The sequence below is a fragment of the Columba livia genome, chromosome 15 (genome assembly GCF_036013475.1).
Source record: "Columba livia isolate bColLiv1 breed racing homer chromosome 15, bColLiv1.pat.W.v2, whole genome shotgun sequence".
Lineage (NCBI taxonomy): Eukaryota > Metazoa > Chordata > Aves > Columbiformes > Columbidae > Columba > Columba livia.
Window position 1 is genome coordinate 12877770 of NC_088616.1, and position 27030 is coordinate 12904799.

The window sequence follows — 27030 nt, forward strand, 5'->3', positions numbered from 1 at the left end:
CACTGCCAGCCCCTCACCTCTGTCAGTCACCACAAAGAGAATGTACTCGTCGAAAGCCTCTGGGTGCTGCAGCCCCATCTCACAGCACAGCTCCTCGATCACGTCCAGAGCCACCTGGGCACAGGGAGAGGCGGCTGGGACACTGTCACCTCACCCTGCCATGCTCGCGGCCACCAACAGGCCACCCCATGCAGCTCCCCAGGGAAGGAATCTCCCTTTCCCAGAGAACCAAGTCCCCCAGCTTGGTGACAGCTGAGGGGTGCAGCCTCCACAATATCTGCATGCTTAGGGTGCCCACAACTGGGGGGTCACTGCAACTGGGGGGTCACCAAGCCACTTGCCCGCTCCAACTCACCGAGCATGTTTTGATCTTAAGATGCCTCTCGATGCCGCCAGGCAGAAGGAAGAGCTGGCGCTTGGCGCTGCGTCCAGCCTGTGGGGGGGGGTTTGACACACATTGGGGTGCAGGGGAGCCCTTCACACAGCAAGACCCCAAAGGACACCTCAATTCCCAAGCTACCCCGCAGGGACCATCCCATGGGGATCATCCTGTATCTTGCCCACCCTACCAGGGTGAGTCATCGTGCCCCCCACCCCATGTGCACATAGCTGGGGACCCCTGAGAACTCAAGGCATCCCAAAAGTGTTTCCCCTGGAGAGCAGCCACACAAAGGACTGGGCTCCCTGCACCAGCACAGGGCCATCAGCTCAGCCCCAGGGCAGTATCTGCGGTGATCCCAAGTCCATGGGGGGACCGCGAACCCTTGGGTGGGATCTCAAGCTGGCATCAGCCCCGACCCACATCCCACAGGCAGCCAGTCTCACCACCATGGCCTTGAGCTCCATGCTGCTGGGGAAGAGGCTGCGGCCGCCAAACTGCAGGGTTTTCCGCAGGTTTTGCTCACAGGCTTTGGCGATACCTGGTGGGGACAGGGACCAGGGTGAAAGACAGGGCTGAGCCACATCTCCAGAGCCCTGTGACACTCCTGGGTGTCCTTCCCCAGCACTCCGGGGCATGTCCAGCTCCTACCCTGGTACGGCAGCTCCGGGCGGCTGCTGACATTCTGGAGGAAAGCCAGTAGGAAGGGCCGGAGCACCTCGGAGCACTTGTAGTAGGCAGCGAGGATGTAGAGCAACCTCCAGCCCTTCTGGCAGCTGTCCCTGGGGTTGGAAGAGCCGGGCTGAGCCCTCTGGGGAGGGCGAAGGTGTCCCCAGCAGCTGCCATGGCATCCACCACCCTGGGGAGCAGCAAAACCCCCCTGCGAGGATGGGGGTCCCCAGGGTACAGGGACTCACGGCTTGGAGCTGGTGTTGTTGGTGACCTGCTTGATGATCTGGCAGTACACCTCATCCCTCAGGACCTCGTGCTCTGCGCACAGCTGGGGAACAGGCAGGGCTGTCACCTGGCTGCCAACAGGACACCAGGACTTGCCACCCCAGTGGGGGATTTACCTTGAGGATGGTGCAGACGGCGTCCAGCTCCGTCTGCCCCCGCAGAGGGTGGTCGCCCATGAACTTCATCACGGCTGGGGATGACAAAACCACGCAGTGACACAGTTCACTCTGTCCCCTCCCTGGGGACACGCTCCCCTGGGTGGGGGCAACATCCGGGGCTCCCAAGCCATAACACAGGGGGCAGAGGGGCTGGAGGAGCTACAGCCCCCCCCAGGCCACCCCATCTGCCCATCCTGGTCCTGTCCCACCCTCCTCTGAGGATGGGGCTGGCGGTGGCCATGGGGCAGGAGAATAGGGCGCTTGTGTCCCCCACGTACCTTGGAAAGCCTCAGTGGCCAGTTTGCTGGTGCCACCATCCACAAATTCAATGAGCGACTCCTGGATGGGGGTCTGAGGAGGCAGAGTGTCAGCCCCCAGGAACAGCCAGAGGGGTGGGATAGGGGTTGGGGTGGCATTTGGGGAGCTGCTGAGCACACCAGGATCTCGGAGGGACCCATGGGTGACAGCAGGAACACCCCAATACACTCTGCTTCCCCGCACCTTGGTGAACATCAGCACCTCCAGCACATCAGGCACATCTCTCTTGGCCTTGGTCCCACCAGAGTCCCTGGGAGAGGGACAAAGGAGCAGGTGGGCACGGGTATCCCCACCATGGGGTGTCCCCATCCCACCACTGGGGCACTCACATGGTCCCGTGCCGTGCTGCACGGAAATACCGCTGGGCAAAGGCCAGCATGGGGCATGTCCCCACGTTGTCCCCAAGCTGCTCACCACCATCTCCCTCCAGACCCTCCATGATGGTGGTGCTGGGGGGACACACCTGCGGAGCGAGTTAGGGGGTGCTGGGCACAGCCACCACTGCACCGGCGATGTCCCGAGGGCCAGCACCCACCTCGGTTTTCCGATCCAGCTCCTGGGCCACGGCGGTGGATGCCACAGCCACGGCCACAGCGGCTGAAGCTGCCACCTTGCCCTGCTTGTCCCTGGGCTCCTCTTTCCTCTCCGTTGGCAAATGGACGAAGTCGGGGGCTGCGACGGGCTGGACATACTCAGCGGGAAAGAGCCCTGACCTGCCATGTATGGCCCCGAACTTCCACCCTGTGCCGAGGAGACGGTGGGGATGGCCCTGGGTTGGCAGCCCCAGGGGTGACCCCCCAGAAAAGCCTCTGCTCGCTCCCTCCTGCCCCCTGCACCCCAAGCCCTTTCCAGGGGATCACACCGCAGTTTTAGGTGGAAACAGCTGCAGTTTGGCATTGCTCGAGGACCAGAGGCCACAAAGCCCATTGCTGGCAGGGACATGGGGCAGCATCTGGTACCACTTGGGATAGAAACCGCAGGGGAGCAGCCCCCTGCATCAGGTTGGTGCCGAAAAGAGCCCAAATGATGCTGCGGGTGGGTGACAGAGGCAGGGTCCCGCCCTGTGCCACAGCCCCAGGAGGGGACATGGCTCAGGGCAGCTGTACACACACCGGGGACGTGCACGGGGACAGCATGGCACCGCCGAGTCACCCACCAAAATCCTGAGTGCCTGTCTTCAGCTCCTCCAGGTACATCACCTTCTTGCGGACCACGCAGCCATAGTAGTGGTCTGTGGTGACACAGAGCATCGCAGGGACATGGGGTGTCATGAGGCCAGGGCACAGTCATCTCCGGGGCCACTGAGGCCATCAGTCCTGCTATCCCTGTGCCCCATGTCAAGGGTGTTTGGCACATGGCAGAGCGGCAAAGCTAGGGGCCATGGGGGCCACTCACCTCTCTCGAGGTGCTCCAGTGGCTGCAAATGGATGATGTCCCCTTTGTGGAAGCTGAGCTTGTCCCCATCCTCCGGACTGTAGTTCCTCACGGCCACCACATACTGGGAGTCCTGGGCACAGGGGGGCTGGCACAGCCCAGGCACGCGTGCACACCCACGTGCCCCCACGCACGTCTACATCCCACCCAGCACAGGGACTTCGAGCACCCACAGCCACAGAACCACCCTGGGGTGCCACCCCCCAGCCCCAGGCATGGTCCCATTTGCAGGATGCCCTCTGCTGCCCACCCTAGCCCCTCAAATGTGGGTGCACAGGTAGATTCTGGCCCCCAGAACACGCCATCAGCCCCCCTGGGCACCCCCCACCTTCCTGAGCTCTGTGATGAAGTGGTCGACCATGGCTTTGACCTGGGGGGCTTTGGGGGAGAAGAGGATCAGCTTCTCACTGCGCAGGTTGAACTCCAGCATGTTCCTGGACGGGGTGGTGACGAACAGCACGTCGGTGTAGCTGAGGCAGGACAAGGGGAGGCTGAAACATCCAGCACCCACAGCCCCCACCTTGACCCCTCTGGGCTTCTCGCCCCCACCTGTACGCCCGCAGCACCCGGAGCTGCTCCCCGGGGACGTTGGTGCCCTTCACCAGTCGCAGCAGCTTGACACCAGCATGGGACACGGCCAGGATCTGCACGCCCGTCCCCACACTGCCCTGTGGGCAAGGACGATGCCTCAGCTGGGGGCACGGGGCTGTGGTGACCCCCACAACGCCTACCCCCACCATGGTTGGAACCTCACCGTGGCGGGGAAGAGACGGGAGAAATAAACCTCGCAGCCGTCCCGGGCCGCAGCAATGATCTCCCTCTTGACGCTTTCAGTGGCCACGGGGCTGAAAGAGTCCAGCTTGTTTTCCGCTGAGGGCAGAAATACCCCCAGTGAGGGTCGCCCCATCCCTGGGGAGGATCTGGACACAGGGTTCAAGGTGAAAGCAGGAAAGGAGGTTGGAGCCAGGGCGGGTCGGGCTCTGCTCCCAAGGAACAAGCGCCAGGACCAGAGGAAGCGGCCTCAAGTTGCACCAGGGGAGGTTGAGGTTGGATCTGGGGAACAATTTCTTCCCCAAAGGGCTGTGGGGCGTTGGAACAGGCTGCCCAGGGCAGTGCTGGAGTCACCGTCCCTGGAGGGGTTGAACAGATGCAGAGATGAGGTTCTCAAGGACATGGGTCAGTTCCAGGGCTGGGTTAACCATTGGACTCGATGATCTTGAGGGTCTTTTCCAACTGAAATGATTCTATGATTCTATGTTCATCACCTTCCCCAGCCTGGCAGCACTGTGATGGCAAGACAGGTGTACCCCCAGGGGACACCCTGAGGCAGCAAGCTGGGCTGAGACTTGACACAACTCATGACTTTGTGGGGAACTACGTCACCAGGGACTCGTTGTATCTGAAGGCAAAATTACCCCAACTTTAAGGAGAGCCGGTTGTGACTTGGAGATGATCAGGACATGAGGACCGGCATCAGAGTGGCTGGGTGTGAACCCCCGGGTTTGGACCCCCCAGGTGAGACCCCCAGCCCTGGACCAGCAGGATGCGGGGGTGTGAGTGTTACCGAAGAGGGATTTCAAGCGGAGCCGCTCCTCCTGGCTGATCCGGAGGCAGGTGTTGGAGAGTGTGTCGTTGAAGATCTGGGGAAGGGGGTGAGGAGCGGTGGGGCCATGTCAGAGGAGTGATGTGCACGGCCCACTCCCAGCCGAGATGAGGGGATACCCCAGCTCCCAGGGGACCTCCCTGGGTGACTTCGGGGCCAAACGTGCACCTCACCTGACGGAAGATGAGGTCAAGCACCAGCGGGTTGTTGATGCTGTCCTTGGGGTAGAAAACCTGACAAGAGGGAGACCCATGTGGTGTTAGTCTGCAGGGCCTCGGGCTTGGCAAAAAGCCCCCTTTATCCCCACACCAGCCTGTCCCCAGTACCCCCCCCAGCCCCTCCACCTCCTTGCGGATGTATATTTTCCAGGGCACATTGTGGTAGGTGTAGAAATCCTCGCTGCAGCTCCGGTGCAGCTGGGTCTGGACCTGCTGCCCCTCGGCTGGGAGCTCCCGTGAGACAGAGACTGTGAAGGGACAGAAAACCCTGAATGTCTCTTGGGGGGACAACCAAGATTCCCTCTCCAACCGGGGAAACTCAGGCACAGGGGCCAGCTGTGGGGCAGTAAGCACAGCAGCACATCAGTTATCCTATGAGGATGCTGTAGAGCTGGACCTGTGCCATCAGGCTTCACCCCGTGCCAGCGGGGAGAATGAGGTGCTCCACTCCACCGTGACCCCGCCACATCACAACCCTGCGATACCTGGGGGTCGGGTGGCTGCTGGACGTCCTGTTGGTGCTCGCAGCTGGTACCTGCTGCTGGTGACTGGCCTCACCGTGGCCACCATCTCCTTGGGCCCCTGTGAGGCAGAGAGGGGGCTGCAGTCGGGGCTGGCAGCTCCTCCAGCCCAGCATGACAGACATGAGGGGGCACAAGGGACATGGGGGTGGCCACATCCCTACCGCAGCTGCCGGCACTCGGGCTGCTGAGAGCTGCTCCTTCAGGATCTGCATGGCTTCCTCATGGGGGTCCAGCTTCTTCCCGAAGAGCTTGCTGCAGAGACAGCACCCCACATTGCTTGCATCCCAGCACCATCTGCACCCCAAGAACCACCTGCATCCCCAGAACCACCTGCACCCCAGCATTGCCTGCACCTGGCACCACCTGCAGCCCAGAATAACCTGCAGCCCAGCATTGCTTTCACCCCCAGCATCACCTATACCCAGCATCACCTGCACCCTGGCACCACCTGCATCTCCAGCATCACCTGTACCCCAGCATCACCTGCACCCCAGCATCACCTGCACCGCAGTATCGCCTGCATTCCAGCATCACCTGCATCCTGGCATCACCTGCATCCCAGCATCACCTCCACGCCAGCATCATGGCCGGCACAAATCCCCACAGGCAGGAGAAGCCCACAGCTTGGGGGGGCCAGGGGGTACCTGGGGGGCTGGGAGCCACGTGGGGCCAGCTGGCACTGCCGGATGATGTTGCGGATGTCGTGTGTGGGCCGTGGGAAGTGCTCCGAGTTCAGCCGGGAATTCTGCACCAGCTCCCCCGGCCACCGCCGGCCCACGGGTGCTGTGGGACCAAGTACACGGCTTACGGGGGGCCAGGCATCATCCTCCCCATTGCTGCTCCATCACAACGGGACCCCTTACCAGCTTTCTGCACGTAGGGTCGTGGCTGGGGGGCGCGGGCTGGCGTCCCCTCTGCTGCTCTGCCCTGCAAGGGACACCATGCCATGGGCATGTGGCATCCCACCAGCCGCCCCCATCCCTGGGCAGCAGCTCAGGAGAGCTGCCCCACAGAGCTCAATTCCGCCCCCCCCCAGTACGTCCCACTGACCGGGGAACCAGGTGGCTGGTTGGCATCTGCCTGGTGCTGCGGGGACAGGGCTGGCTCTGCATCTGCGATGGTAAAGGGGTAGAGCTCAGCCAGTGTGTCCTGCAGCCCTGTCCTGGGGCTGTGGGGTACTGGGTGCAGGGGTGTCCCCCACACAAGGGACCAGGGATCAGGTGGAGAAACTGAGGCAGGGAGCTAGGTCAGGATGCAGGAACAATTGGGGTGCTCACTCCTTGGCTGATGTGATTCTGTGGTCTTGGGGGGTCCGGTCTGCTCAGCATCGCCACCATTATCCCCTCCTCCTGCGCCGCCTCCTCCCTTCATTCTCTGCGTGACGGCAATCGGCTTCTCCAGCTCCTGGAGCACGTGTCAGCAGATGGAAGCCAAGACACCTGCACCCCCAAAATGCGGGGCTGCCTCGGGGACACCCCTCTCACCCCATTGCCATAGGAGAGCACAGGGTCGAAGAGGCTGTCCAGGTACCGATCCAGACCCTTCTGGCCACGTGGCTCCCCAAAGTCCCCGTCTGCTGGAGGATGAGGAGGGATGAGTGGGTGGCAGCAGGATGTCAACAGAATGGCAGGGTTCACTACCATGTCAGGGTTCACCGGCACAGAGCCCCAGAAGCTCCGGGGGGCCAGGGGGCATGATGTCCTACCATGAGTGAGGTACGTCTCTGTGGATGGCAGTGTGGGGGCTTTCACAGCTGGGGGAGGAGGCACTTCATCCAAATCCAAGCCGTGTCCCAGCACCCTGCAGAGAAGGAGAATGTGCTCATCCTGCACCTGCTGGGTGCCAGGCCCCCACCCAGGACCCCAACCCACACCTCTGCCAGTATTTCCCCCAGCAGCCCCACGGCAGGGGACACATCCCTGCCCAGCTACCTACGCCCGGCTGTCCCCGCTGCGGCTCTCGGTCCCCTCCCATGCGACAAGGAAGCAGGACTTCTGCTTGGGAAAGCCCCGGAGCAGCTCGAGGTCTGAGACGAGGTCCAGGACGTAGTCGTGACCGGCCAGCTCAGCCCACTGGGCACCTGTCTTCATGGCCACGGACCAGCCACGCCAGCCCTTAGCCAGCCCCCTGCCAACAGTGGGACACGCTGGGGACAAGCATGTGCTGCCAGCAGTGCCCCAGCTCCGTGGGGACACCCTACCCATGAGCTGGACATCCCAGCTCTGAGTCACCCGAAATGTCCCTGGGGTGATGCTGTGCCTGGGTGGGTGGGTGCCAAGCTGGTGCATACCTGTGCTTCAGGACATCCCCTGCCAGGTCCTCGCCTGTGCTCCAGGAGTGGACGGGGCAGGAGAACTGGTCACCTGGGGAGGGATGGGCGGTGAGCAGGTCACCATCCTGTATGTAACAGTGACAGGGTGGCTAAGGGACTGACCCTCCCCAGCCCCGTACCGTTGAAGCAGTGCAAGTCCAACGCCATGCTGGCTTGCTGCCGGTTCGCTGTCCACTCCAGCAGTGACGGGGGAAAGGTGCGGGCGGCCGCGGCACCCAGCTGTGACCGTGCCATGGCGTGCATCAGCTTGCGCTGGCACACCGGCTTGTAGCCAGCAAAGGCGTAATCAGAGACAAACCTGTGGGGAAGGGAGATGCTGGCGGAGGAACCCAGGCAGCATCCGTGGGTACGTGTGCCAGGGACCACAGAGGGACTAAGAGCGTCTTAAATGAGGTTTCTCAGGACATGGGTTATTGCCAGTGTTAGGTTAACTGTTGCACTTGATGATCCTAGAGGTCTTTTCCAACCAAAATGATTCTATTAACATGATTCTATAATTCTATCCTGGAGGGACCTGGGCATAAGCCCTGGGCACATGTGCCAGGCTGGCCCTGGGGACCCTGGAGGGACTCAGCAACAGAATCATAGAATCACTTTGGTAGGAATAGACCCCAAGTTCTTCAAGTCCAACTGTCCCTCACCCCTGGCACTACCCCATGTCCCTGAGAACCTCACCTCTGCCTCTTCAACCCCTCCGGGGATGGTGACTCCAGCACTGCCCTGGGCAGCCTGTTCCAGTGCCCAACAGCCCTTTGGGGAAGAAATTGTTCCCCAGGTCCAACCTCAACCTCCCCTGGTGCAACTTGAGGCCGTTTCCTCTGGTCCTGGCGCTTGTTCCTGGGGAGCAGAGCCCGACCCCCCCTGGCTCCAAGCTCCTTTCAGGCAGTTCAGAGATCAGAAGGTCTCCTCTCAGCTCCTGTTCTCCAGCTGAACCTCCCAGGTCCCTCAGCTGCTCCCCATAAGAATGTCCCCAGGCATGTGCCAGGCTGCTTCCAAGGGTCCCAGCCAACCCAATCCCTGTTCCCATCCCCAGCCGTGACTCACTTGAGCAGGTACTTGTCGAAGGCGGTGGAGGGGGGGAAGGCGCTGAGGCAGGTGGCTAGCAGCAGCCAGCCCCGCTCCTCGTTGTTGACGTTGGTGTTCCGCCAGACCTGGTTGGCGGCTTGCGCCAGGAGCTCGTCCCGCAGCCCCGGCACTGATAGCCCCTTCTGCACGATGTAGTTGCCAAAGAGGGTCTCCTGTGAGCCGCCCAGCCTCGGGTCCCCCATGAAACGCAGGATCTGCCATGGGGACAGCAAGGTCCTTCCCTCCAGCCCCATGCAGAGGACGGGCAGGGGACCATGGTGGCAAGTCCTGCATTGTCCCACCTACCAGCTGGAAGATGCTGAGCGCCTCGTGGCACAGCTCCTCATCCAACCGGGTGAGCGGGGCTGCCAGTGGGGCCGTCAGCATCCCAAATGCTGGCTCCTGTGGTGACACCCGCACCCGTGGCTACCCGGGCACTGGGGACAGCCCCAGGCCATGGTGGGGGCTGGTCCAACAGCGCTGAGCGTGGGGTTGATGCTGGGTGGGGACTGTGGGGCTGTGAAGGGGCTGGGGGACAGGATGGGGGCAGGGACGGGCTCAGGCTGTGCTGGCAGCACTGGAGATGCCGACACCTCCGTGAGGCTGAGAGCAGGACCCAGCCCCAGCGCCGTCATTTGGGGAAATACGTGGCAAAAACAGGGGGCGAGGAGGAGTAAGGGAACAAAATAACCGGGGATGGGGCTGGGGTCCCGGCAGCAAAGCGACCTGGTCTCCCGCCCCAGTGTTTCCAGATCCGCCCCGCGTCGGGCGTCCAGGAGGGCTCGGCGGGTCTCTCTCCGATAACCTCAGCGGGGTCCCCCCGGCTTCTGGAGACGACAGGAACCCACGGGGAGGGAAGAAGGCCCTGGCTGGCTCCCCACAGCACCGCGGCCATCCCGGAGCTGGCCCCTGTCGGACCCCGCGGCACCCCCGGGGCCGAAGCCGGGGCAGACCCCAGTGGGACGGTGTGGGGAGCCGCCAGGCAGAGCTGCCGGGGGGACCCTGAACCTAAACCGCTCAGCCACGACCAGGGTGCCGAGGACTCCCCAAAAGCCGGCTGCCCGCCGGGACAGGCTCCCTGCTGCCGGGCCACGGCACCCACCTTACCTGGAAGTGGCCCCGCACGTACTTGGCCATGGGGTAGTCGTTGATGTCGAGTGGGAGGGTGAGCTGGGGGTCGGGCTGCAGCGGTGGCGGTGGCACCAGGACCACACAGCCAGCGTTCACCTCCCGGGAGGCTGCGGCACAGTGGGCAACTATGGCATAGCCGTGGGGATGGGGATGGGGGGCTGGTGTGGGATCCCACTCACCTGCGGCGGCCTCCAGCAACCCCATCAGCTCAGCCGGGATCTCCAGGTGGGTGACGTCCACCACCTCCCTCCTTGTCAGCTCCTGCCGCCACGACACATGGATGCAGCCACTCACCACAGTGTCACCCACCCTGGCACCCATGGGTGCCCCAGCCAGCAGCACAGAGAGCAAACAGCAAGGACGAGGGCACGGACACACGGGTTGCATGTGCATCACGTGTGTGTGTTCCCCCCAGCACCACAAACCCCAGTACCTGCTTCATCCTCTGCCTCTCCTCCTCTGCCCGCCGGCGAGCATCCTCTTTCTTCTGCAAGCAGAGCAGCCACCCTGAGCCCCGCTGATATGGGGGGAGACCCACAGACAGTGGGACATCCCCTGGGGTGCCATCGCCCCCCCAGCATCACCACACTTTCACCCCAAAGGCGCACAGCCCATGCCCCACAGGGCATTGAGGCAGTGGTGTGGATGGGGTCTAGGGGAGCTCGTGGTCTGGGGGTGCTGCTGTTTCCCCTCCAGACCCACCACTGAGTGCTTGGGAGGGTGGGAAGGGGTGTCCAGGACCCCCCCATGATGTACCAGTCTCCACCTCACCTTGAGATACCGCCGGCGGTTCACGTAGATGTGTACCAGCGACCTGAACTTGATGAGCGTGCGCCGCATACGCCGATACCGCTGCCTGCAGGAGGGCACCCGTCACCCTCTGCCACCTGGCAGCACCCACCCACCGCCCCCCCCGGGGCCCCCACCTGGCCAGGTAGCCCCGCGCCCGGCTCTGCAGGAGGATGATCTTTCGGCGGAGGGAGCGGAATCGTCTCATGATGAAGAAGGTGCGAGCGTAGCGCTGAAGTGTGAGTGCGGCCAGGTGATGGGCACGGGCTCGCTTGCTCTCCAGCGCCTGGTACAGCTGCTCCTTTAGGAAGAGCTGGGAGGGGGTGTGATGCCGTGAGCCCCCCATCTCAACTGCCATCTCCTGGGATCCCTGGAGCCGATCCCCTGCCCAGGACCATACCTTGGTGACGCCGACATAGTACATGCTAGGGCTGACAGGGCAGAGGTTCCTCAGCATCTCCACACAGTTGTTCCCATTGGGGATGACGTTGGACCACATGTCGACAAGGCAGCGGTACCTGGGTGAGCCCATAACACCATTACCATGTGGGACCCCTCCCAGGACGCTGGCACGGACCCTCCCCACGGTGCTGAGCACCCTGCCTGGGAAAGCAGCTTCTCCCAGTGCTGTGCACTGAAGAGGGGAGCTCCCATTGTGGGGGATCCTCAGGCTAAATTCTGCCCCCTAGAACACCCACAAGCTTTGTGGTGTCACCTCTTTGGGACCCAGAGCCCGGAAGGCACCTGTCAATGAAGACGAGGAAGGGGATGCGGATGGGGAAGCCCTCCTTGCGAATGCGGATGGTCTCCAGGATCCCTGCATACCGCAGCTGGCTGCTCACCACGTCAGCCTCGAACAGCCCCGGCTCCTGGTGGGACACAGGGACAAGCCTTGGTGGCCGCACAGGCACCCCCCTGCCCAACATGCACCCCCCACACTCCAGCACCATGTGCAGGCACCAGCAGCACTGCGGGCAGGAGAGCCCCAGGTGGTTCTCACCTTCTTGTTGTTGGGTTTGAGGCAGCGCACAAAGAAGGGGTTGCACCTGTGTTGGAGAGACCTTGTTGGCCACTGGGGGCAAGGGACAAAGCCAACTGGGCTACCTCATGGCCTGGCTGCCTGCCCTGACCTCTCTATCTTTTCCACTAGGTCCAGGAGCGACTGCTGGAACCGGGCAGCCACGGTGGGAGCCTTGTACCGCCGCGTCCTGGTGCTGCTCCTCCTGACCAGGCTCCTCTGCCGGGCCATCACCTGGGCGTGGCCAAAGAAGAGGTTGGCCACCACCTTGGGGAGAGGGGACAGGTTAGGGAGGAGGAAGGTGGCCAGCTCTCCTGGCTCCTCTTCATAGCCCAGTCACTGCCTTTTTGCCCAGCCCTGAGTCAGATCCCATATTTGCAGCTGGGTTCCCCAGAGGGGGATGGAAATGATGGGGATGGAGATGGGGATAGAGATGGGGATGGGGATGGAAATGATGGGGACGGAGATGGGGACAGAGATGGGGATGGGGATGGAGATGGGGGTGGAGATGGGGAAGCACAAGAACAACCCACGTGCCCATTTGTGCCATTGCCGGAGGGGTCAAAGCCCAGAGGAACCCATGGGAAGTGGCACAGGGTGGGGCTGGAAGAACCTTCTGCTCCTGGTCCCCTGGGGCTCACTGGCCATGGGGACACACATCTGAAGACGTGAAGAGCAGTGTGTATGGAAGGGGGATGTCTGTGTCTGACATCCCCTCAGCACCGCAGAGCCAGACCCGGGCAGGGCCCTACCTTGGTCCTGCTGCTGATGAAGAGGTCCAGCACGTCCTGACGGACCTGGTCATAGTTTTTATCCAAAAACTTGTGAACCTGGTAAAAAGCAAAACCTCACAGTGAAGAGCCCAGTGGCGGGGGGAAGGAGATCCAGGCTGGGATGGGGGGGTCCCAGCCAGAGCCCATGGGTTGCCCATCACCCCCTGAAGCAGGATCAACCACATAAACCTTCTCTTTAACCCTCCAAACCCCAACTGGGCATCCCACCCCTGCACACCTGGTAGGTCACCTTCCCTGCATAGTGCTTGATGGTGAACTCCGGCAGTGGCATCTTCGGCTTAGTGTACAGTGGGTTGGTCCCATGGTGGTAGTGACACTTCTGGAGGAATGTGTGGTCAGTGGCCTGGGGACAGACAGAGGTGTGAGACACAGCTTGGACAGCTCAGCAGCCCCAGGGACCACTGGACAACCACCTAGACCCTGCTGTCAGCTCTGCCACTGAGCAGCCATGTGGTCATGGGCATCTGCTACTCTGTGCCTCAGTTTCCCAATCGGCAGAGAGAGTGCAACCACCCTTCTGTGATAGGACGAGAGGAGTGATAGGATGAGAGGAAATGGCCTCAAGTTGCGCCAGGAGAGGTTGAGGTTGGATCTGGGGAACAGTTTCTTCCCCAAAGGGCTGTGGGGCATTGGAGCAGGCTGCCCAGGGCAGTGCTGGAGTCACCATCCCTGGAGGGGTTGAGCAGACATGGAGATGAGGTTCTCAGGGACATGGGTCAGTGCCAGGGGTGGGTTAATGGTTGAACTCTATGATCCTGGAGGTCTCTTTCAACCAAAATCATTCTGTGATTCTTACTTTTATGGGACAGCTGAGAAGGGGTTTTCAGTAACTCTTACAAAAGCAATTCCTCTGGGGAAAGCTGCTCCAGTGGCACTTACCTGGGACCTCCCAGGGCTTGTCCAGCCCAGAGGAAGCTGGGGGAACATCCCAGCTTGTCCAAGACAGCCCAGGACCACAGTGTCACCTCAGGGACCGTGACTGCCTGGTGCTGCCGTCCTCGGGCAGCCCCTCACCTGGGGGAAGCAGCTTTGGTCGTCAAGGATCCGCAGGATGCCATAGGGCTTCTGGGAGATGAGGTCGATGCAGGGCTGGTTGTCGCTAAAGGGGATCTCCTTCCACTCAATCTGCTCCCGCAGATATTCCTCCTGTGGGGCCGGCACTCGCTCAGCCCCACATCCCCAGCCCCACATCCCCAGCCCCACAGCGATGCTGGGCACAGGGCAGAGCCCAGAACTGCTCCCCAGCCCACCTGCTCCTCCTGGAAGACGATCTTGTTGAAGAAGAACTGCAGGTACTCGTTGGCGTAGTTGATGCACAGTTGCTCAAAGCTGTTGAAGTTGAGGTCCTGCGAGAAAAAGAGGCTGCAATGACTGAGACCCTGCAGCCCCGGGGGGATGGAGCCAAGATGGATCCTGCTCACCTCGAAGCCGTAGATGTCCAGGATGGCGATGGAGAGGGCCTCCTGCCGTGGGTACACCAGCTTGTTGATGCGGTCGGTGAGCCAGGCGAAGAGCAAGGAGTAGAGAGTCTTGGCAATGGCATCCCTGGGAAGGGGCGAGATGAGCAGAGTGCTGAAGCTCCGGTACGGCACGGCATGGCATGACACAGCACGGTATGGTATGCCATGGCATGGCATGACATAGAATCATTGAACAGTTTGGGTTGAAGGGTCCTTCCCAGCTCCTCCAGTGCCACCCCTGCCATGAGCAGGGACATCTTCACCAGCTCAGGTTACTCAGAGCCCCGTCCAGCCTGGCCTGGGATGTCTCCAGGGATGGTTCATCTACCACCTCTCTGGCCAACCTGGGCCAGGCTCTCACCACCCTTACAGGGAAGAATCTCTTCCTTATGACCCAACCATCCCTTTCCCCAGCCCAACATCTCATTTCCCACCCTGTCCCCAGGGCCCAGACACCCCATAATCCCCAGACACCCTCACCACTACAGCCACCCCTCCATCTACCTGGCATCGACGGCACTTTCGACTGTCAGAGGGGTAAAAATCTTCTCCCGCAGTGTTTCCTGGTTGGGGATGCACAAAACCAACAGTGTGATGGAGTTTTGGCAACACCAGCCACGGTCCCCAGGGACCGGGGACACCCCTCCCTACCTGCGCCCCCCTACTCACCGTCACCTTGAAGGTGATGGCTTTCTGCAGCCCCTCGGGGGACACCTGCAGCAGCTCGGCCACGGTTCGGATCTCTGTGGCACTCACCACTGTGGCCACCTCCTGGCAGTCAGTCTGGGGGACACGGTGAGAGAGTGGGATGGGGTGGCCCCCCCTTACCACACAGAACCATAGAATAGTTTGGGTTGAAGGGACCTTCCCAGCTCCCCAGTGCCACCCCTGCCATGAGCAGGGACATCTTCACCAGCTCAGGTTGCTCAGAGCCCCGTCCAGCCTGGCCTGGGATGTCTCCAGGGATGGTTCATCCACCACCACTCTGGGCAACCTGGGCCAGGCTCTCGCCACCCTCATGGGGAAGAATTTCATCCTTATATCAAATCTAAACCTCCCCTCTTTTAGTTCAAAGCCATCACTCCTCATCCTATTGCTACGTGTCCTTCTCAAAAGTCCCACTCCAGCTTTTACAGAGTAAGATACTAGAGAAACACCTTACTCTGGAGAAAGTCTGGTATTTCTCTAATCCTAAATGGAACCCAAGGAGCATGGCTCATCTCTGCTTTGGGTACCTCGTATTTTTCGAAGTAGACGTTGCCCAGGTGGAGGACGGAGGAGAGGATGCGGAAGATGCTGTTCTGCTCCTCCACGCTGAAGCTCAGCACCTCCATGGTGTTGAGTAACCGACGGAAATCCTCTGCGTCATCCTTGCCAGGGATCTCACAGTTCCCCCCCTGGCACAGCCCCCCGGGGTGCAGCACTCAGGGTTTGGGGGGACACACTGCCCTGAGCACCCTCCCCATCCAGGACTCAGGGACCTGCCAGCAACCTGGGCTTGGGCAGTACGCCATAAAGTGGGCAGCGTGGGGGGGTCTGGAGGAGGGGGAGACGCTACCTGGTTCAGGTAGTAGTAGGTCTCGGCGCCCTGCAGGCAGTACCGCTGCCGCTGCTGCGCGGGCAGCCCTGCCAGCATCTCGTAGAAGATGTGGTAGTTGCGCTCGCTTTTGGCCTGGGAAGAAGAGGACCAAGCTGGGGTGGGGGCAGAAGGGAGGGCAGAGGGGGCAGAGATGGGGACCCCCTCGCCACCCACCTGGAAGACCACGCGGGATTTCTCCAGTAGGTACTGCGAGGTTATGGCACCGCAGATCAAACCGCTGCAGGGGCGAGAGCGGGCACCCGGCTGGCAACCTTGGTGCGAGCAGGGGCTGTGCCCCCCCCATGCCCACCACTGCCCTCAGCACACGGGGTTGTCCCTACAAGTCCCCAGGTGCCCCGCACCAGGGACGGGTGGGCAGGGAGAGGTGCTGGCTCTCAAGCAAGGGCTGGAGATGCCACACCCCAGGGTGACATGGGGCACCCGACATTGGGATCAGTGAGGACAAGCCGTGGTGACAGGAATGGGCACCAGGAACAGTCAGGGTGCCAGCCCAGGGGACAGCATCCCAACATTGTCTGTCTTCAGGGGACATCACCTTTCCCTCACCAAGGGTTGTCCCTAAAAGTGTCCCCATGTATGTGTCCACCCAGGGCTGAGGGACAGCCCAGCAGCGGGGCTGGGAGCCAGGTTGGGCACCCCCAAGGGAGGGGGACACACAGGGGTGGGGGTCAGCCACACGCGAGTGTTGCTCAGCATTACTTACTCCTCCAGAAAGATTTCCACAAATTTCCCAAACCTGCTGGAATTGTCATTCCTCACGGTTTTGGCATTGCCGAAGGATTCCAGCAAGGGGGTCGCCTCCAGGATCTGCCGCAGTCACAGAGGGAACTGTGGGGTCAGCCTGGGCACCCCAACATGCCACAGGCTGTCCCCATGGTGCCGTGACCCTCCTTGTCACCCTCCCACCCCTGCCACCTCCTGCCCTGTGCAGACACCCATGGGTGCCCAGATTCCAGGTGTGCACCATGGCCAGGTTGCACAAGGGTGAGGAACAGTGCAGGGACCCTGGCATGTGCGTGCACCACGCTCCATCTTCCTGTCCCTAGTGTCCCCCCACAGCTGGGGTGACATAGCAGAGATGCCACCACGATGCTGAACCATCCCAGCCCATGTGTCCCCCCCTCCCTGGTACCTCTATCTGTCGTGATCCAAATGGAAGCACAGGGACAAGGAGAGAGCGGCAGAGGCGTGAGCAGGGGGTGGAGGAGAGCGCAGGGAGGTGGGACAGGGAACAGGGACACAGGGACATCTCCAAGGCAGCACCCTACCTGCGGGGCAGTGCTGCGTTTCTGGCTGATGGCTGCCAGGTAGCGCAGGATCAGCTTGGTGGCCTCGGTCTTCCCTGAACCGCTCTCCCCACTGAAACGCAGAGAGGGGACATGGCCGGGGCTGTCACCAGCTGAGCAGGGGACAGGGGGTGCATCCACAGCAAACACACCCAGCACCCCCAAACCCAGAGCACCCATGGGGCCAGGCCAGGCTGTCAGCAGCATTCTGCAACTGGTAATTAGGGCAGTGCTAATTAGCGACCATCCCAGGGCAGGTACTGGGTGGGGGACAGCCGTGTCCCACCTGATGACGATACACTGGTTGTGTTTGGCATCCATCACTTTGGAGTAGGCGACGTTCGCGATGGCAAAGAGGTGCCTGTGGGAGTTGGAAGCAGAAATGGGGGTGTGCAGTGCCATGTCCCCCCAGCATGGGGACCCCCCGCTGCACCCTGAGTGTCCCCATGCACAGACACAGTGGCCCAGCACCCTGAGACCAAGGGTCCTGGTAGACCCAGGACCACCCAGTGCAGGGGCTGCTGTAGGACCCAAGGGTGGGTGACAGCATGTGAGGGTGTCCCTGTCCCCACAGGGTGTTTGGGGACACCCTGGTACTCACGGGGGGTTCTCGCCCAGTGCTCTGCCCTCGTACTGCAGCACCTGCTCTGTCCCGTAGATGTTGAGGAGCCGGTATGGGTTCACCGACACCAAGATGCTGCCAATGTAGGTCTGGAGGACAGAGAAATTTGGGGCTGTGAGTGCCTGGAGAGCAATGACCCCCCCGCAAAATTCCAAGCATGGCGGCCTTGGGAAACACCGTACACCCCTAAGCTTACGTAGATGAGCTGGCGCTCGAACCGTGTGCGGATGTTGCTCAGCACTGCGGCCTCCTGGAGGTCCCTGGCATGGAGCAGAGGCTGCGTTAAGGGGTGGCAGGGGGACAAGAGGTGTCTGCTGTCCCCAAGCATGTCCCCAGCACACCCGGGAGACTGGAGGAGACCCCGTGTTGGGATAGGATGGGGAGCAGTGGGGGCTGTGGGATGCACAGAGTGGGGTTGTAGCATTGGCCCCCATGATGCTGGGTCATGGTGAGTGACAAAGGGGACAAGGGACACTCACTCCAGCTGTGTCATGTCCTCCAGCCCGTCCTCCTCCTGTGGCTCCTGGTACCTCACGATGGGCAGGCTGCACAGTGACTGCATCTGTACCAAGCACCCCCCATCACCGTGGGGCCACACTGGCCCCCTCCAGTGTCCCCAAACCACCATCTGTGACCCCAAACCAGACACCGCAGCCAGCACCGGCAGGGACCTCGAGCTAGTGTCCCACAGCCCCCAAACAGGTGCCTCAGCACAAGTGTGACATATCAGGGGAGGGCAGCAGTGTGGAAACTGGGACATGGGGCTACCAAGGCACCTTTGGGGACTGTCCCAGGAACAGCACTGGTGTCACTTGCCATGGGCAGGTTAGAATAGGCAGAGGCAGCTGTGCCCACCCCATCACAACACCCCACATTTCACCCAAACTGCCATGGCAGCTGCAAGGGATGGATGACAGAGACCCTTGTACACGGTGACATCTCCCGGGGGAGAGATGGAAGGGGCTGAGGTGGGGGCTGAGCTGTGGGGCCAGGAGCTGCTCCCCATAGCAACACTCAGAGGTGACATGAGGAGGGTGACACAAGGCGGGTGGCACGAGAAGGATGTCATGCCGCAGCCCATGCTGGCAGCCGGCCAGGCGGCGGGCAGGAAAGCAGACACCCGCCAGGTCACGGTGTCACCTGTGCCCATCCCAGCTACAGATCAGGTCTCATCATTTCCATATGCGAGAGTCAAGTGTCCCCAAGGGGGCCATGCAAGGGGGGGACACACACAACAGGTGATGACCACCCCCCTTTTCAATCTGCTCCCCACAGCAGGATCCCCACCATTCCCCCATGCCCCCATAGCCACTTGCCCCCCACCCTGGGTGCTGCAACCCCCCTGGCACTGCTGGCTTTGTGCCCCAGTGAACCAGCAGCCGCATCTACATGCCACCCTGTTCCCCCAGCTGCCACCTCACCCCCCAGCTCTGACACCCACGATGAGCCCCCCACCACCATTACCTTGCTGCGCCAGGGCTGCTTGGAGGCCAGGTACCTGTCTGCCCAGGGGTGCCTGTCTTTCCAGCCACCCCCCGCCGAGCGCTGGCTCAGGTACCGGCCGATGCCGGCTCCCCGCTGGCTCGCCCAGCGCCGGGTGGGCTGCCGGGGGAGTCCCTGCTCGGCCGTCCAGGCGTCGGGCATCTCCCGCACCCGCACGACGTGCTGCGCGGACCAGTGCTGCTTGTACATGCGGGACGCCCGTCGGAAGGAGTCCAACCTTTGCACCTGCGGCGTCACCACCGCGTAGCGGCCCCCACCCTCCTCCCCGGCCACCCCGTCGCCATCGACGGGCTCCGCCGGCACCGGCGCTCGGGTTCCGTGGCGGGGGGTGACCGGGGAGCCAAGGGGGCGGCCGTGGGGGGACGGGAAAGCGACACGACGCTGCGGTGAGGGGCTGCGCTCACGGCGTGAGGAGGAGGAGAGGATAGGGCGGGCGGCGTCAGCCCAGCCCCGGTGCCCCCCCGGTGGGCTCGGTGACCTGCGGGTGCTGCCGTCTCGCCGGGATGGGGGCCGAGGAGAGGAGGGCAAGTGGGAGGAGGGACGGCGGGTGGGCGGTGAGGACGAAGGGGCTTTGGCGGCGTTCATGCTCCCCACGAGCAGTGACGCCAGGGACTGCGCCGGGGAGGGACTGCGGCCCCCCGCTTGGGCTGGGGACGGTCTCGCCGGGGAGGAGCGGGGGGCCATCCCGGCAAGGGGCTGCCCGATGCGCTGGATGAAAGATTTGGGGGTGCCGGGAGCGGGGCTGGGTGGGGGGGGCACCCCGGCGAGACCCCGCGCAGCGCCCTGCCAGGGGGGCAGCTCATCCTCCCACGGGGGCCCAGAGGGGCTGAGGCGGCGGCTGCCGGGGCGGGGGGTCGCTGCCAGGAAGGGGCTTCTCTGCAGCGGCTTCACCGCCTTCGTGGGGGGCTCGGGAAGCCGGGGCCAGGCCTGGGGGAGCGGCAGCCCGGGGGGGCTGCCCCGCCGCGACGGCCTTGGGGTCGGGGGCCTCCCTGACCCCGCCGTGGGCACCCCCAAACGCCTCCCCCCCGGTCCTGGAGAGCAGGGGGCGGCCGGCAGTGGGGCGGGGGGCTCAGGGCTGAACCTCCGGAGGCTGGACCTGAGCGGGGGGGGTGACCGCGGCCCCTCACCCCGCATGCTGCCAGGGGGCTGCCGGGCTGGGGGTGATGGGGAGCGCCCGGGGTTGGTGAAGGGGTTACGGAGTGATGGGCGCCGCACAGCCCCTGACTCTTGGGGAGGGGGCTGCCCCCAGGGCCCCACCGGCGTGGAAGGGTCCCTGGCCAGAGATGCTCGTGGTGGGGGATCCCGGCCCCCCAAACCAGTGTTCTCGATCCCCGCCAGCCTGCGGCTGGAGCGTCTGTAGGAGGGTTGGGGGGTGCGAGGCTCCCGAAATGCTCCTGCACCCCGAGGGGGGTGGCTGGGGGGCTGCGAGAGGGAGCGCTGGAGGAATTGCCCCAAAGGGCTCCCGCATGCCCGTGCTGCCGAAACCTGGCGCCCCGGGGATGCCATGGGACGAGAGGGTACCAGGGATGGCGGCTCATACTCATCGTAGTCATCCTCATCACGGGCAGTGGGCAGGTGTGGGGACGGCAGGAGGGGGACATCCAGGCGGTCCCTGCCAAAAATCTTAACCTGGGGCCTGGGGAAAAGTCTGAATTTCCTATTGAGGGAGAGCTTGGAGGAGAGCGTCTCCCGCATGCCCCGGAGGGAGGAGGCGCTGAGGATGGAGAAGGGGTACTCCCCGTCCTCCTCCTCCTCTTCCTCCCACTCCTCGGGCTCCTCAGCCTCGGCAATCTCCTCCAGGCCCAGGGCATAGGGGTTGCAGGAGGACTGGGCGTGCGGCGCCCACCCCCCCTCGCTGTACTGGATGCGATGCTCGGGGTATTCGCCCCCATGGTACCCCCTGGCAAGGGGCTCCCTGAAGTCCTCATAGGGGTCTCCCCCATAGCCAAAGGGCCCCACCCCCTCCTCGCCATACTCTGGGTCGCTGCCATAAGGATCATAGAGGGTGTGGGGGGACCTGTCCCCAAATGGTCCCTCGTCCTCGAGCTCTGTGTAGCCATAGGGGTGCCCTGGATTGTCACCCTCGTCCCAAAACCCGCCGTAGAAGCCGTACTCCTCTGTCTCGTAGTCAGGGTAATCAGCGTAGGGGGTCGGCACCGTGTCCTCAAAGCTGTACCCCGCCGGGTAGGCTGGGGGTTGGATGTAGCCTTCCTCCTCCTCGGCATAACTGTGCTGGGGGCTGTAGGCTCCATCCTCCTCCTCTGCGTAACCGTGCCAGGGGCTGTAGGCTCCAGCTTCCTCTGTGCGGCCATGCTGGGGTCCATAAGCTCCATCCTCCTCCTTGGCGTAGCCGCGGCGGGAGCCGTAGGCTCCATCTTCCTCCCTGGCATAGCCACGTCGGCGGCTGTAGGCTCCATCCTCCTCAGCCCACCCATAGCGCGGCACCGGTGGTTCTGCCGGCAGACGCTGGGAGTGCCGCCGGGACGGGCGCCGCACGATGCTGCCGTGCCGGTCCTGCCCGTGCAGCGCAGCGCCAGGGGCCGAGAAGCCGCCGCTGCCACCACCGATCCGCTTCATGTTGGCCCGGTGCCTGAGGATCTCGTCTTCTGCGGGGAATGGCAGCTTCTTGGCGCCGATACGGGAGAGCCAAGCCGTGTCGGCCGCCCGGCCGCCCCCCGCCAGCCGCCCGCGCCGGGACAGCACCTTCCTGGCCAGCCAGCCCGTGGCGGCGGCCGCCTTGCTCAGCACCTGCGCCCGCGGCTTGAATTTCCTTTCCGGGCGGCGGCGGAAGAGCGACGCGCCGTCCTCGGCCGCCTGCCCGCTCCGCCGCAGCAGCAGGAACGATGGCTTTGCCGGTGATGAGCTGCTGGCCGCCTCCTTTCTTTTCTTGCCCACGCGCTTGAAGCGAACCATGAAGTTGGAGGTGGACTTGAGCACCGCCTTGTTCTTCTTCTTCTTCTTCCTCTTGGTGCTGTGCTTCTGCAGTCCCCAGAAGAAGCGGGACGTGTTCTTGAACTGCCCCTTCTTAGGCCGACGCAGCCCCAACTTCTTGAAGCCCAAGAAGAGTTTGGAGGTGCTGCGAAGGCTCCGCTTCGCCCGGGCCTTTGGTGCTGCCACCGCCTCCTCTTCCTCGGCCAAGGCAGGTTCTGTGGGTGCTTTGGGCTGGCCCTTGGCCTCCGTGCCCTTGGCCCCTTTCTTCTTCTTGGCGTTGTCGGCCGCCAGCCCCATCACCAACTTGGAGGTGCCTTTCAGGTTCTTCTTGGTCGGCGCGGCATCGCTCTCGCCCTCCTCCTCTGTCTCTGGCTGAATCTTTTTCCCCCGGCCTGGCTTCTTCGCCACCACCCCCTTGAGTGCCCCCTTCTTCTCCTTCCCTTTCCCCTTCCCCTTCTTGGGCTCTTCTGCAGCCACCTCCTCCTCATCCTTCTCCTCCTCCACCACCTCGGTCTCCTCGCCCTCCTCCGCCTTCAGCAGCTCTGTGTCCGAGGTCTCCTCCGACTCGCTGGGCGCCTCCTTCTTGCCCCTCTTCCCATCCTTCCCTTTCCCTTTGCCCTCCTTCCCTTTGGCCTCCGCATCCTTTTTGGGCTCCCCCTTCTTGCCAGCCATCCCTGCGGTGATGGATGCTCATGCTCCAACCCCAGCAGGACCCTGGGAGACGATGCCCCGCGCCGGCACGAGGCAGCTCCCGGCACAACGTCCAGCTCCCGACCCTGCAGCCTGCCCCGGGGGGAGATTTACCTGCACCCGCTTTTGGTGAGGCACGTGCGTGGCTCCCTTGGCTGCTGGCAGCCCCCCATCTGGCATGGTGCTGGGACGGCAGTCGCGGCGCAGCCTGGCGGGAGCTGCCTCCTGCCTCCCCGTGCGCTCAGCGGCGCAGGGCTGGCGCTGAGCTCCGGCTGTAACCCAACCGCCGGGGCTCGCGCCATGAATAATGTAAGGGATGCGCCGCTTCAGCCCTGAGAGTTTTCCGAAGGAGCGGGGAAGGGCCCCCGCGGCGGGTGCGGGGGAGCGCCGGGCCCCGCCATAGGGAACATTCCCCCAGCAGGACAGCACAGAGCACCGACACCTCCCCAAAACCAGACCCTGTCACCTCCCCACACCTCAGGGCTCCTTGGGGAATTACTGTCTTACTCCGGCCAGCATGAGGGAGGATGAAGCGCACGGACCTGTTTGACACAGCAAAGCCAAACCACGGCGCCAAGAAAGAAGAGAGAATTTGCAGAGCCCAAGGCACCAGGAGCCCGGCCAGGGCAGCACCGCGGCGGAGAAACCAGCACCAGAGATCAAATTCCGCAGTGCCGCTGGCAAGCAGAGAGGAGCCCCGGGGGTGCCCCCACACCATGCCAGGCATGTTGTGTGCGTGGGAAGGTGCCACACGTGCCCACACGTGCTGCCGAGGGTGTTGGCGTGTGCCACACGCCTGCCCCGCGGCGGTGCCGGCGGCGTGTTCACACACACACGTGCCCAGGCGCAGGGTGACCACATCAAATGTTAATGCTGGGGCTGGATTCCTGCGGCCGCAGGTTCATCAAAGTTTAAGCAGCGGCGCTGGGAAACGGCTGCCCTGCGCAGATCGGGATCAGCATGGGCAAGGGCAGCACCCGCTCCCCTGCCTCACAGCGGGTGTTTGGGGAGAGCCAGGGGAGGAGAAGCAGCTGCATCCAGCTGTGCAGCACTGGGGGAACCCAAGAACCAGCGGAAGTCGCTGGACTTAACCCACTGACCTCCCCCAGGACCAGGAGAACCCCACAGCTGGCCCTGCTCTGGAGGGCAGCAGGAGCGCTGGGACTGCCGGAAGGTGTGAGTCGGAAGGGGACACAAGGGGTCTAAAGGCAGCAAACAGGCAGGGACAACCAGAGATGAGGGGACACCGTACGCCCTGACCCAGAGCTGAGCCCCATGCCGCAGTGTTCACACAAGGACCAACATCACACACAAAGGTGCCTCCCTGCTCCTTCCCATCGTGGCCTCCATGAGCCCAAGGGATGTGCCACCCTGCTGGGGGACTCACAACCACTCACCTGGGGTAGCCCAGCTCACCCGCATGGCACCAGGCTGGCTCGGTGCCCCCTGAAGCCCCCGGCTCTGCCACGCTGCGCTCTCAGCCCCGTTGTGTCCCCCAGGGACCGTCACTCCCTGGCAGACGCAGCACCATATTTGCCGCACGGCAGCTGCTGCCACCCAATGCATATTTGATGACCGCTATTATTCTCATCTCCACTCCCAAGCCGGGGGACGGGAGCTCGTTCTCCCTCTGCAGAGCTGGGGAGCGGCTGGAGGGGCAGCCAGCACTGGTCCCTGTTCCTTCATCCCTGTCCCTTCTTTCCCTGGTGACACAGACCCTCCCTGGGAGGTAGATTCGTGCCACCTCTGTGTCACAAACCCCAGATGTGAACAGCTAGTGAATGGCCCTGACCTCCAAACCAGCACAAGTTTAGGAGAAGTCCCAGGGACACAGGGGTGATCATACCCCGTTCTCCAAAATAGTGCTGGCACTAACCAGGCACAGGGAAGGGATTTGGCACCTGTCACCCCAACAATACCGGGCAGCAGCACATCGCCACCTGCTTTCCCAAAGCATCTGAAAGCCTCAAAGCTTCATCCTCCCCCCTCCAGCCCCAGGTTCCTGCACCACACCACACCACACCAGGGACTGGTTTTCCCATGGGGATGGAGCCCACAGCTCTCCCAAACCCGGGGAGCATCCCGCTGTGGGCACAGCACCCCCTGAGCCGCGAAAAATCCTCCGCTTCCCTCTCCTCTGCACAGACACGTCCCTCCTGCTGTAATGCGGTGGGTATTTATTATGCTGATTCCTCAGAAAGCGAAGGCTTAACTGCAAATTACAATCAATAGCCCAAATCCCCAAGGGGCAGGTTCATCATTTAAGCAGGCAGCAAGCAGAGGAATTCTAAACGATTTGCCAGCCATAAATCCCTCCTCTCTGCCGGCTCCCCAGCCAGCACCGCACAGTGCATGGTGCCGGGTTGGGGTGACCCTTGTCAGCGTTTGAAACAATTAAGCTGTCGCTGCGGATCGTGACTCTTATAAACAGCCCTGAGCGGCGCTTTGAGATGTCAGCGTGATGGGGCGAGGGAAGCGAGCCCGCCGCAGTAACTGTCTCTCATTGAATTAAATGAATGTATTTGGAGTCAGAGGCTCTTTTTATTACTTTGCAAACGATTCCTGGCTAAATTAAATTATAAAAAAGAGTGTTCAGCCAATCAAACCTGCTTGATTGCCTGGAACAGGCATTTTAAACGGAGCACGCCTGGGGCCGCCGCTGTTTCCAGGCTGAGATGGAAGGCGGCCGATGGGCTGTGTCGCAGCCCATCCACCCGCTTCACACCTGCAGCAATGGCTCCGCAAGCAGAACCAACGGACTCACGGAATACCAGGTTGGAACGGACCACGAGGATCATGCGGCCCACAAGATAAAGTGGGTTCAGGGCAGGATCCCTCTGGGATCGGGGGACGGTGCTGGTGGAGACGGCGGCAGCTGGAGGAGCAGATAAACAGCAGGGGCTGCGGTGCCCAAGAGCAGATCCCCAGCCCGGCTGCTGAAGGCGGCTTTCTCTGAGCATTGTCCATCGGAGAAAATGCAGCAAGTTCTGCTCTTTAAGGGGGCAAACCCACAGCTCCCGCCTGCAACCGCCCTCCATCCTCCTGGAGAGACAAAATTCTCCAAAATCACTCAACAAGGAGGCTCTGAGCCCATCTCACTTCATTAACTCCCCCACAGAACTAATGAGGGGTCTGACCAATTCCAAAATGCTCAGGAAGCTCTGGTTCAACCCTAATGCTGCGGTAGATTTCCACCCCCCCCGCCCTTAGGACCTTGATTTCTCAGGATTCAGAGAGATCTTCAGGCAAACCCGCTCCTGCACCGAACTGCAGCGTTTGCAGCTTTTAACGTTCGTGCAGAACAATTAGGGAAGCTGTCTGGAAGAATGAACACCGCAATTAAACGCACGCGTTGTCAAATACATCTATAAATTTGCTACTCTCACTAAAAAAAGAAGTTAGCTTCTTCTGGCTTAGCTATTTTACTTCATCCCCACTCCAAATTTAATCGCGTTCATTTTGAACAGGATAAAATGCCCCATTTCCTAAATGAAGAGTAAGGCTAATTAGACAGAGGGTTTTTTAACGATGGCACGCTAGACTAGTCAATTAGAAACACACACACACTGAGAGGCAGGCACTAGCTACCCAAGGACACGTTTCAGCAGGTAATACCGTGCATTGCAGCCTCACACAAGCACCAACCATTTCCCAGCCCCACACACGACCTGGCCTGAGGATGGAGCCCGGTCAGCACTCGTGGCTGCTCGGTCGCGTGTCGGGGCTTGGCAGGCTCCGGGGTTTGCAGTGAGAAAGTCAGAAAACCAGGGACAAAATGAAAGCAAAAGAACTGTTTGTGCGGGCAGCTCTGCCTGTGCAACCTTCAGAGGAAATTTAAAGGGTAAGTTAATGTGCTGGAACGCCATCTCAACCGATTCACGCAGAGAAGCGCCCGATTTCTCCAGCCAGCTCAGTCAGAATGCAGCTAATTTGGAGCTTGTTCTCCGCTCGCTGCCGCCGCGGTTGGGATTCACTCTGCTCTCAGCTGTGAACAAAGCCAGGGACAGGGAAGGGAACTTACAGAGTTCAAAGTCACCTTCCTAGCTTGGGTATTGTGTACAATATCCATTTCCCATCACACTTCATCAAGCCCCCTCCACCCTCAGAGGCCTCTTGCAGCCGCTGCACAATCTATTCCCCGCTACAACCTCCTGCGGCAGCAACCAGGATTCCTCAGGTGGCCGAAGATAAAAAAGAGAGTTAGAAAACACAGCGAAC

General features: G+C 62.1%; 1 protein-coding gene across 4 annotated transcripts in view; it reads right to left on the reverse strand.

Annotated features, from left to right (window-relative positions):
- MYO15A (myosin XVA) overlaps nt 1-26913 on the reverse strand; it is a 29108-nt gene extending 2195 nt beyond the window's left edge. For 2 of the 4 annotated variants that reach the window (XR_010466385.1, XM_065031282.1), the window contains exons 1-57: nt 19153-26913; nt 18168-18250; nt 17885-17948; nt 17668-17777; nt 17353-17427; nt 17049-17139; nt 16484-16587; nt 15934-15997; nt 15739-15852; nt 15416-15577; nt 14850-14963; nt 14685-14743; nt 14142-14265; nt 13971-14066; nt 13735-13866; nt 12938-13063; nt 12679-12756; nt 12039-12193; nt 11909-11954; nt 11653-11777; nt 11309-11426; nt 11046-11221; nt 10891-10975; nt 10553-10606; nt 10299-10380; nt 10096-10226; nt 9295-9390; nt 8968-9203; nt 8043-8221; nt 7882-7954; nt 7527-7718; nt 7297-7391; nt 7076-7167; nt 6869-6995; nt 6642-6703; nt 6455-6518; nt 6236-6374; nt 5753-5843; nt 5553-5649; nt 5194-5315; nt 5023-5082; nt 4811-4886; nt 4001-4116; nt 3796-3914; nt 3575-3716; nt 3208-3319; nt 2969-3043; nt 2348-2553; nt 2142-2275; nt 1996-2062; nt 1773-1845; nt 1453-1526; nt 1297-1379; nt 1031-1161; nt 826-920; nt 356-433; nt 18-114 (exon numbers count right to left, since the gene is read on the reverse strand). Coding sequence is in view for 2 of the 4 variants with exons in the window: in XM_065031282.1 (XP_064887354.1) it covers nt 18-114; nt 356-433; nt 826-920; nt 1031-1161; nt 1297-1379; nt 1453-1526; nt 1773-1845; nt 1996-2062; nt 2142-2275; nt 2348-2553; nt 2969-3043; nt 3208-3319; nt 3575-3716; nt 3796-3914; nt 4001-4116; nt 4811-4886; nt 5023-5082; nt 5194-5315; nt 5553-5649; nt 5753-5843; nt 6236-6374; nt 6455-6518; nt 6642-6703; nt 6869-6995; nt 7076-7167; nt 7297-7391; nt 7527-7718; nt 7882-7954; nt 8043-8221; nt 8968-9203; nt 9295-9390; nt 10096-10226; nt 10299-10380; nt 10553-10606; nt 10891-10975; nt 11046-11221; nt 11309-11426; nt 11653-11777; nt 11909-11954; nt 12039-12193; nt 12679-12756; nt 12938-13063; nt 13735-13866; nt 13971-14066; nt 14142-14265; nt 14685-14743; nt 14850-14963; nt 15416-15577; nt 15739-15852; nt 15934-15997; nt 16484-16587; nt 17049-17139; nt 17353-17427; nt 17668-17777; nt 17885-17948; nt 18168-18250; nt 19153-22794 (9613 nt within the window). In the remaining 2 variants the exon portion in view is untranslated. Of the gene's footprint in view, nt 1-17; nt 115-355; nt 434-825; nt 921-1030; nt 1162-1296; nt 1380-1452; nt 1527-1772; nt 1846-1995; nt 2063-2141; nt 2276-2347; nt 2554-2968; nt 3138-3207; nt 3320-3574; nt 3717-3795; nt 3915-4000; nt 4117-4810; nt 4887-5022; nt 5083-5193; nt 5316-5552; nt 5650-5752; nt 5844-6235; nt 6375-6454; nt 6519-6641; nt 6704-6868; nt 6996-7075; nt 7168-7296; nt 7392-7526; nt 7719-7881; nt 7955-8042; nt 8222-8967; nt 9204-9294; nt 9391-10095; nt 10227-10298; nt 10381-10552; nt 10607-10890; nt 10976-11045; nt 11222-11308; nt 11427-11652; nt 11778-11908; nt 11955-12038; nt 12194-12678; nt 12757-12937; nt 13064-13734; nt 13867-13970; nt 14067-14141; nt 14266-14684; nt 14744-14849; nt 14964-15415; nt 15578-15738; nt 15853-15933; nt 15998-16483; nt 16588-17048; nt 17140-17352; nt 17428-17667; nt 17778-17884; nt 17949-18167; nt 18251-19152 lie in introns of those variants that run through there. The other 2 variants (XM_065031283.1, XR_010466386.1) reach the window with 2 other exon arrangements.
- Between the last annotated feature and the right edge of the window lie 117 nt (nt 26914-27030).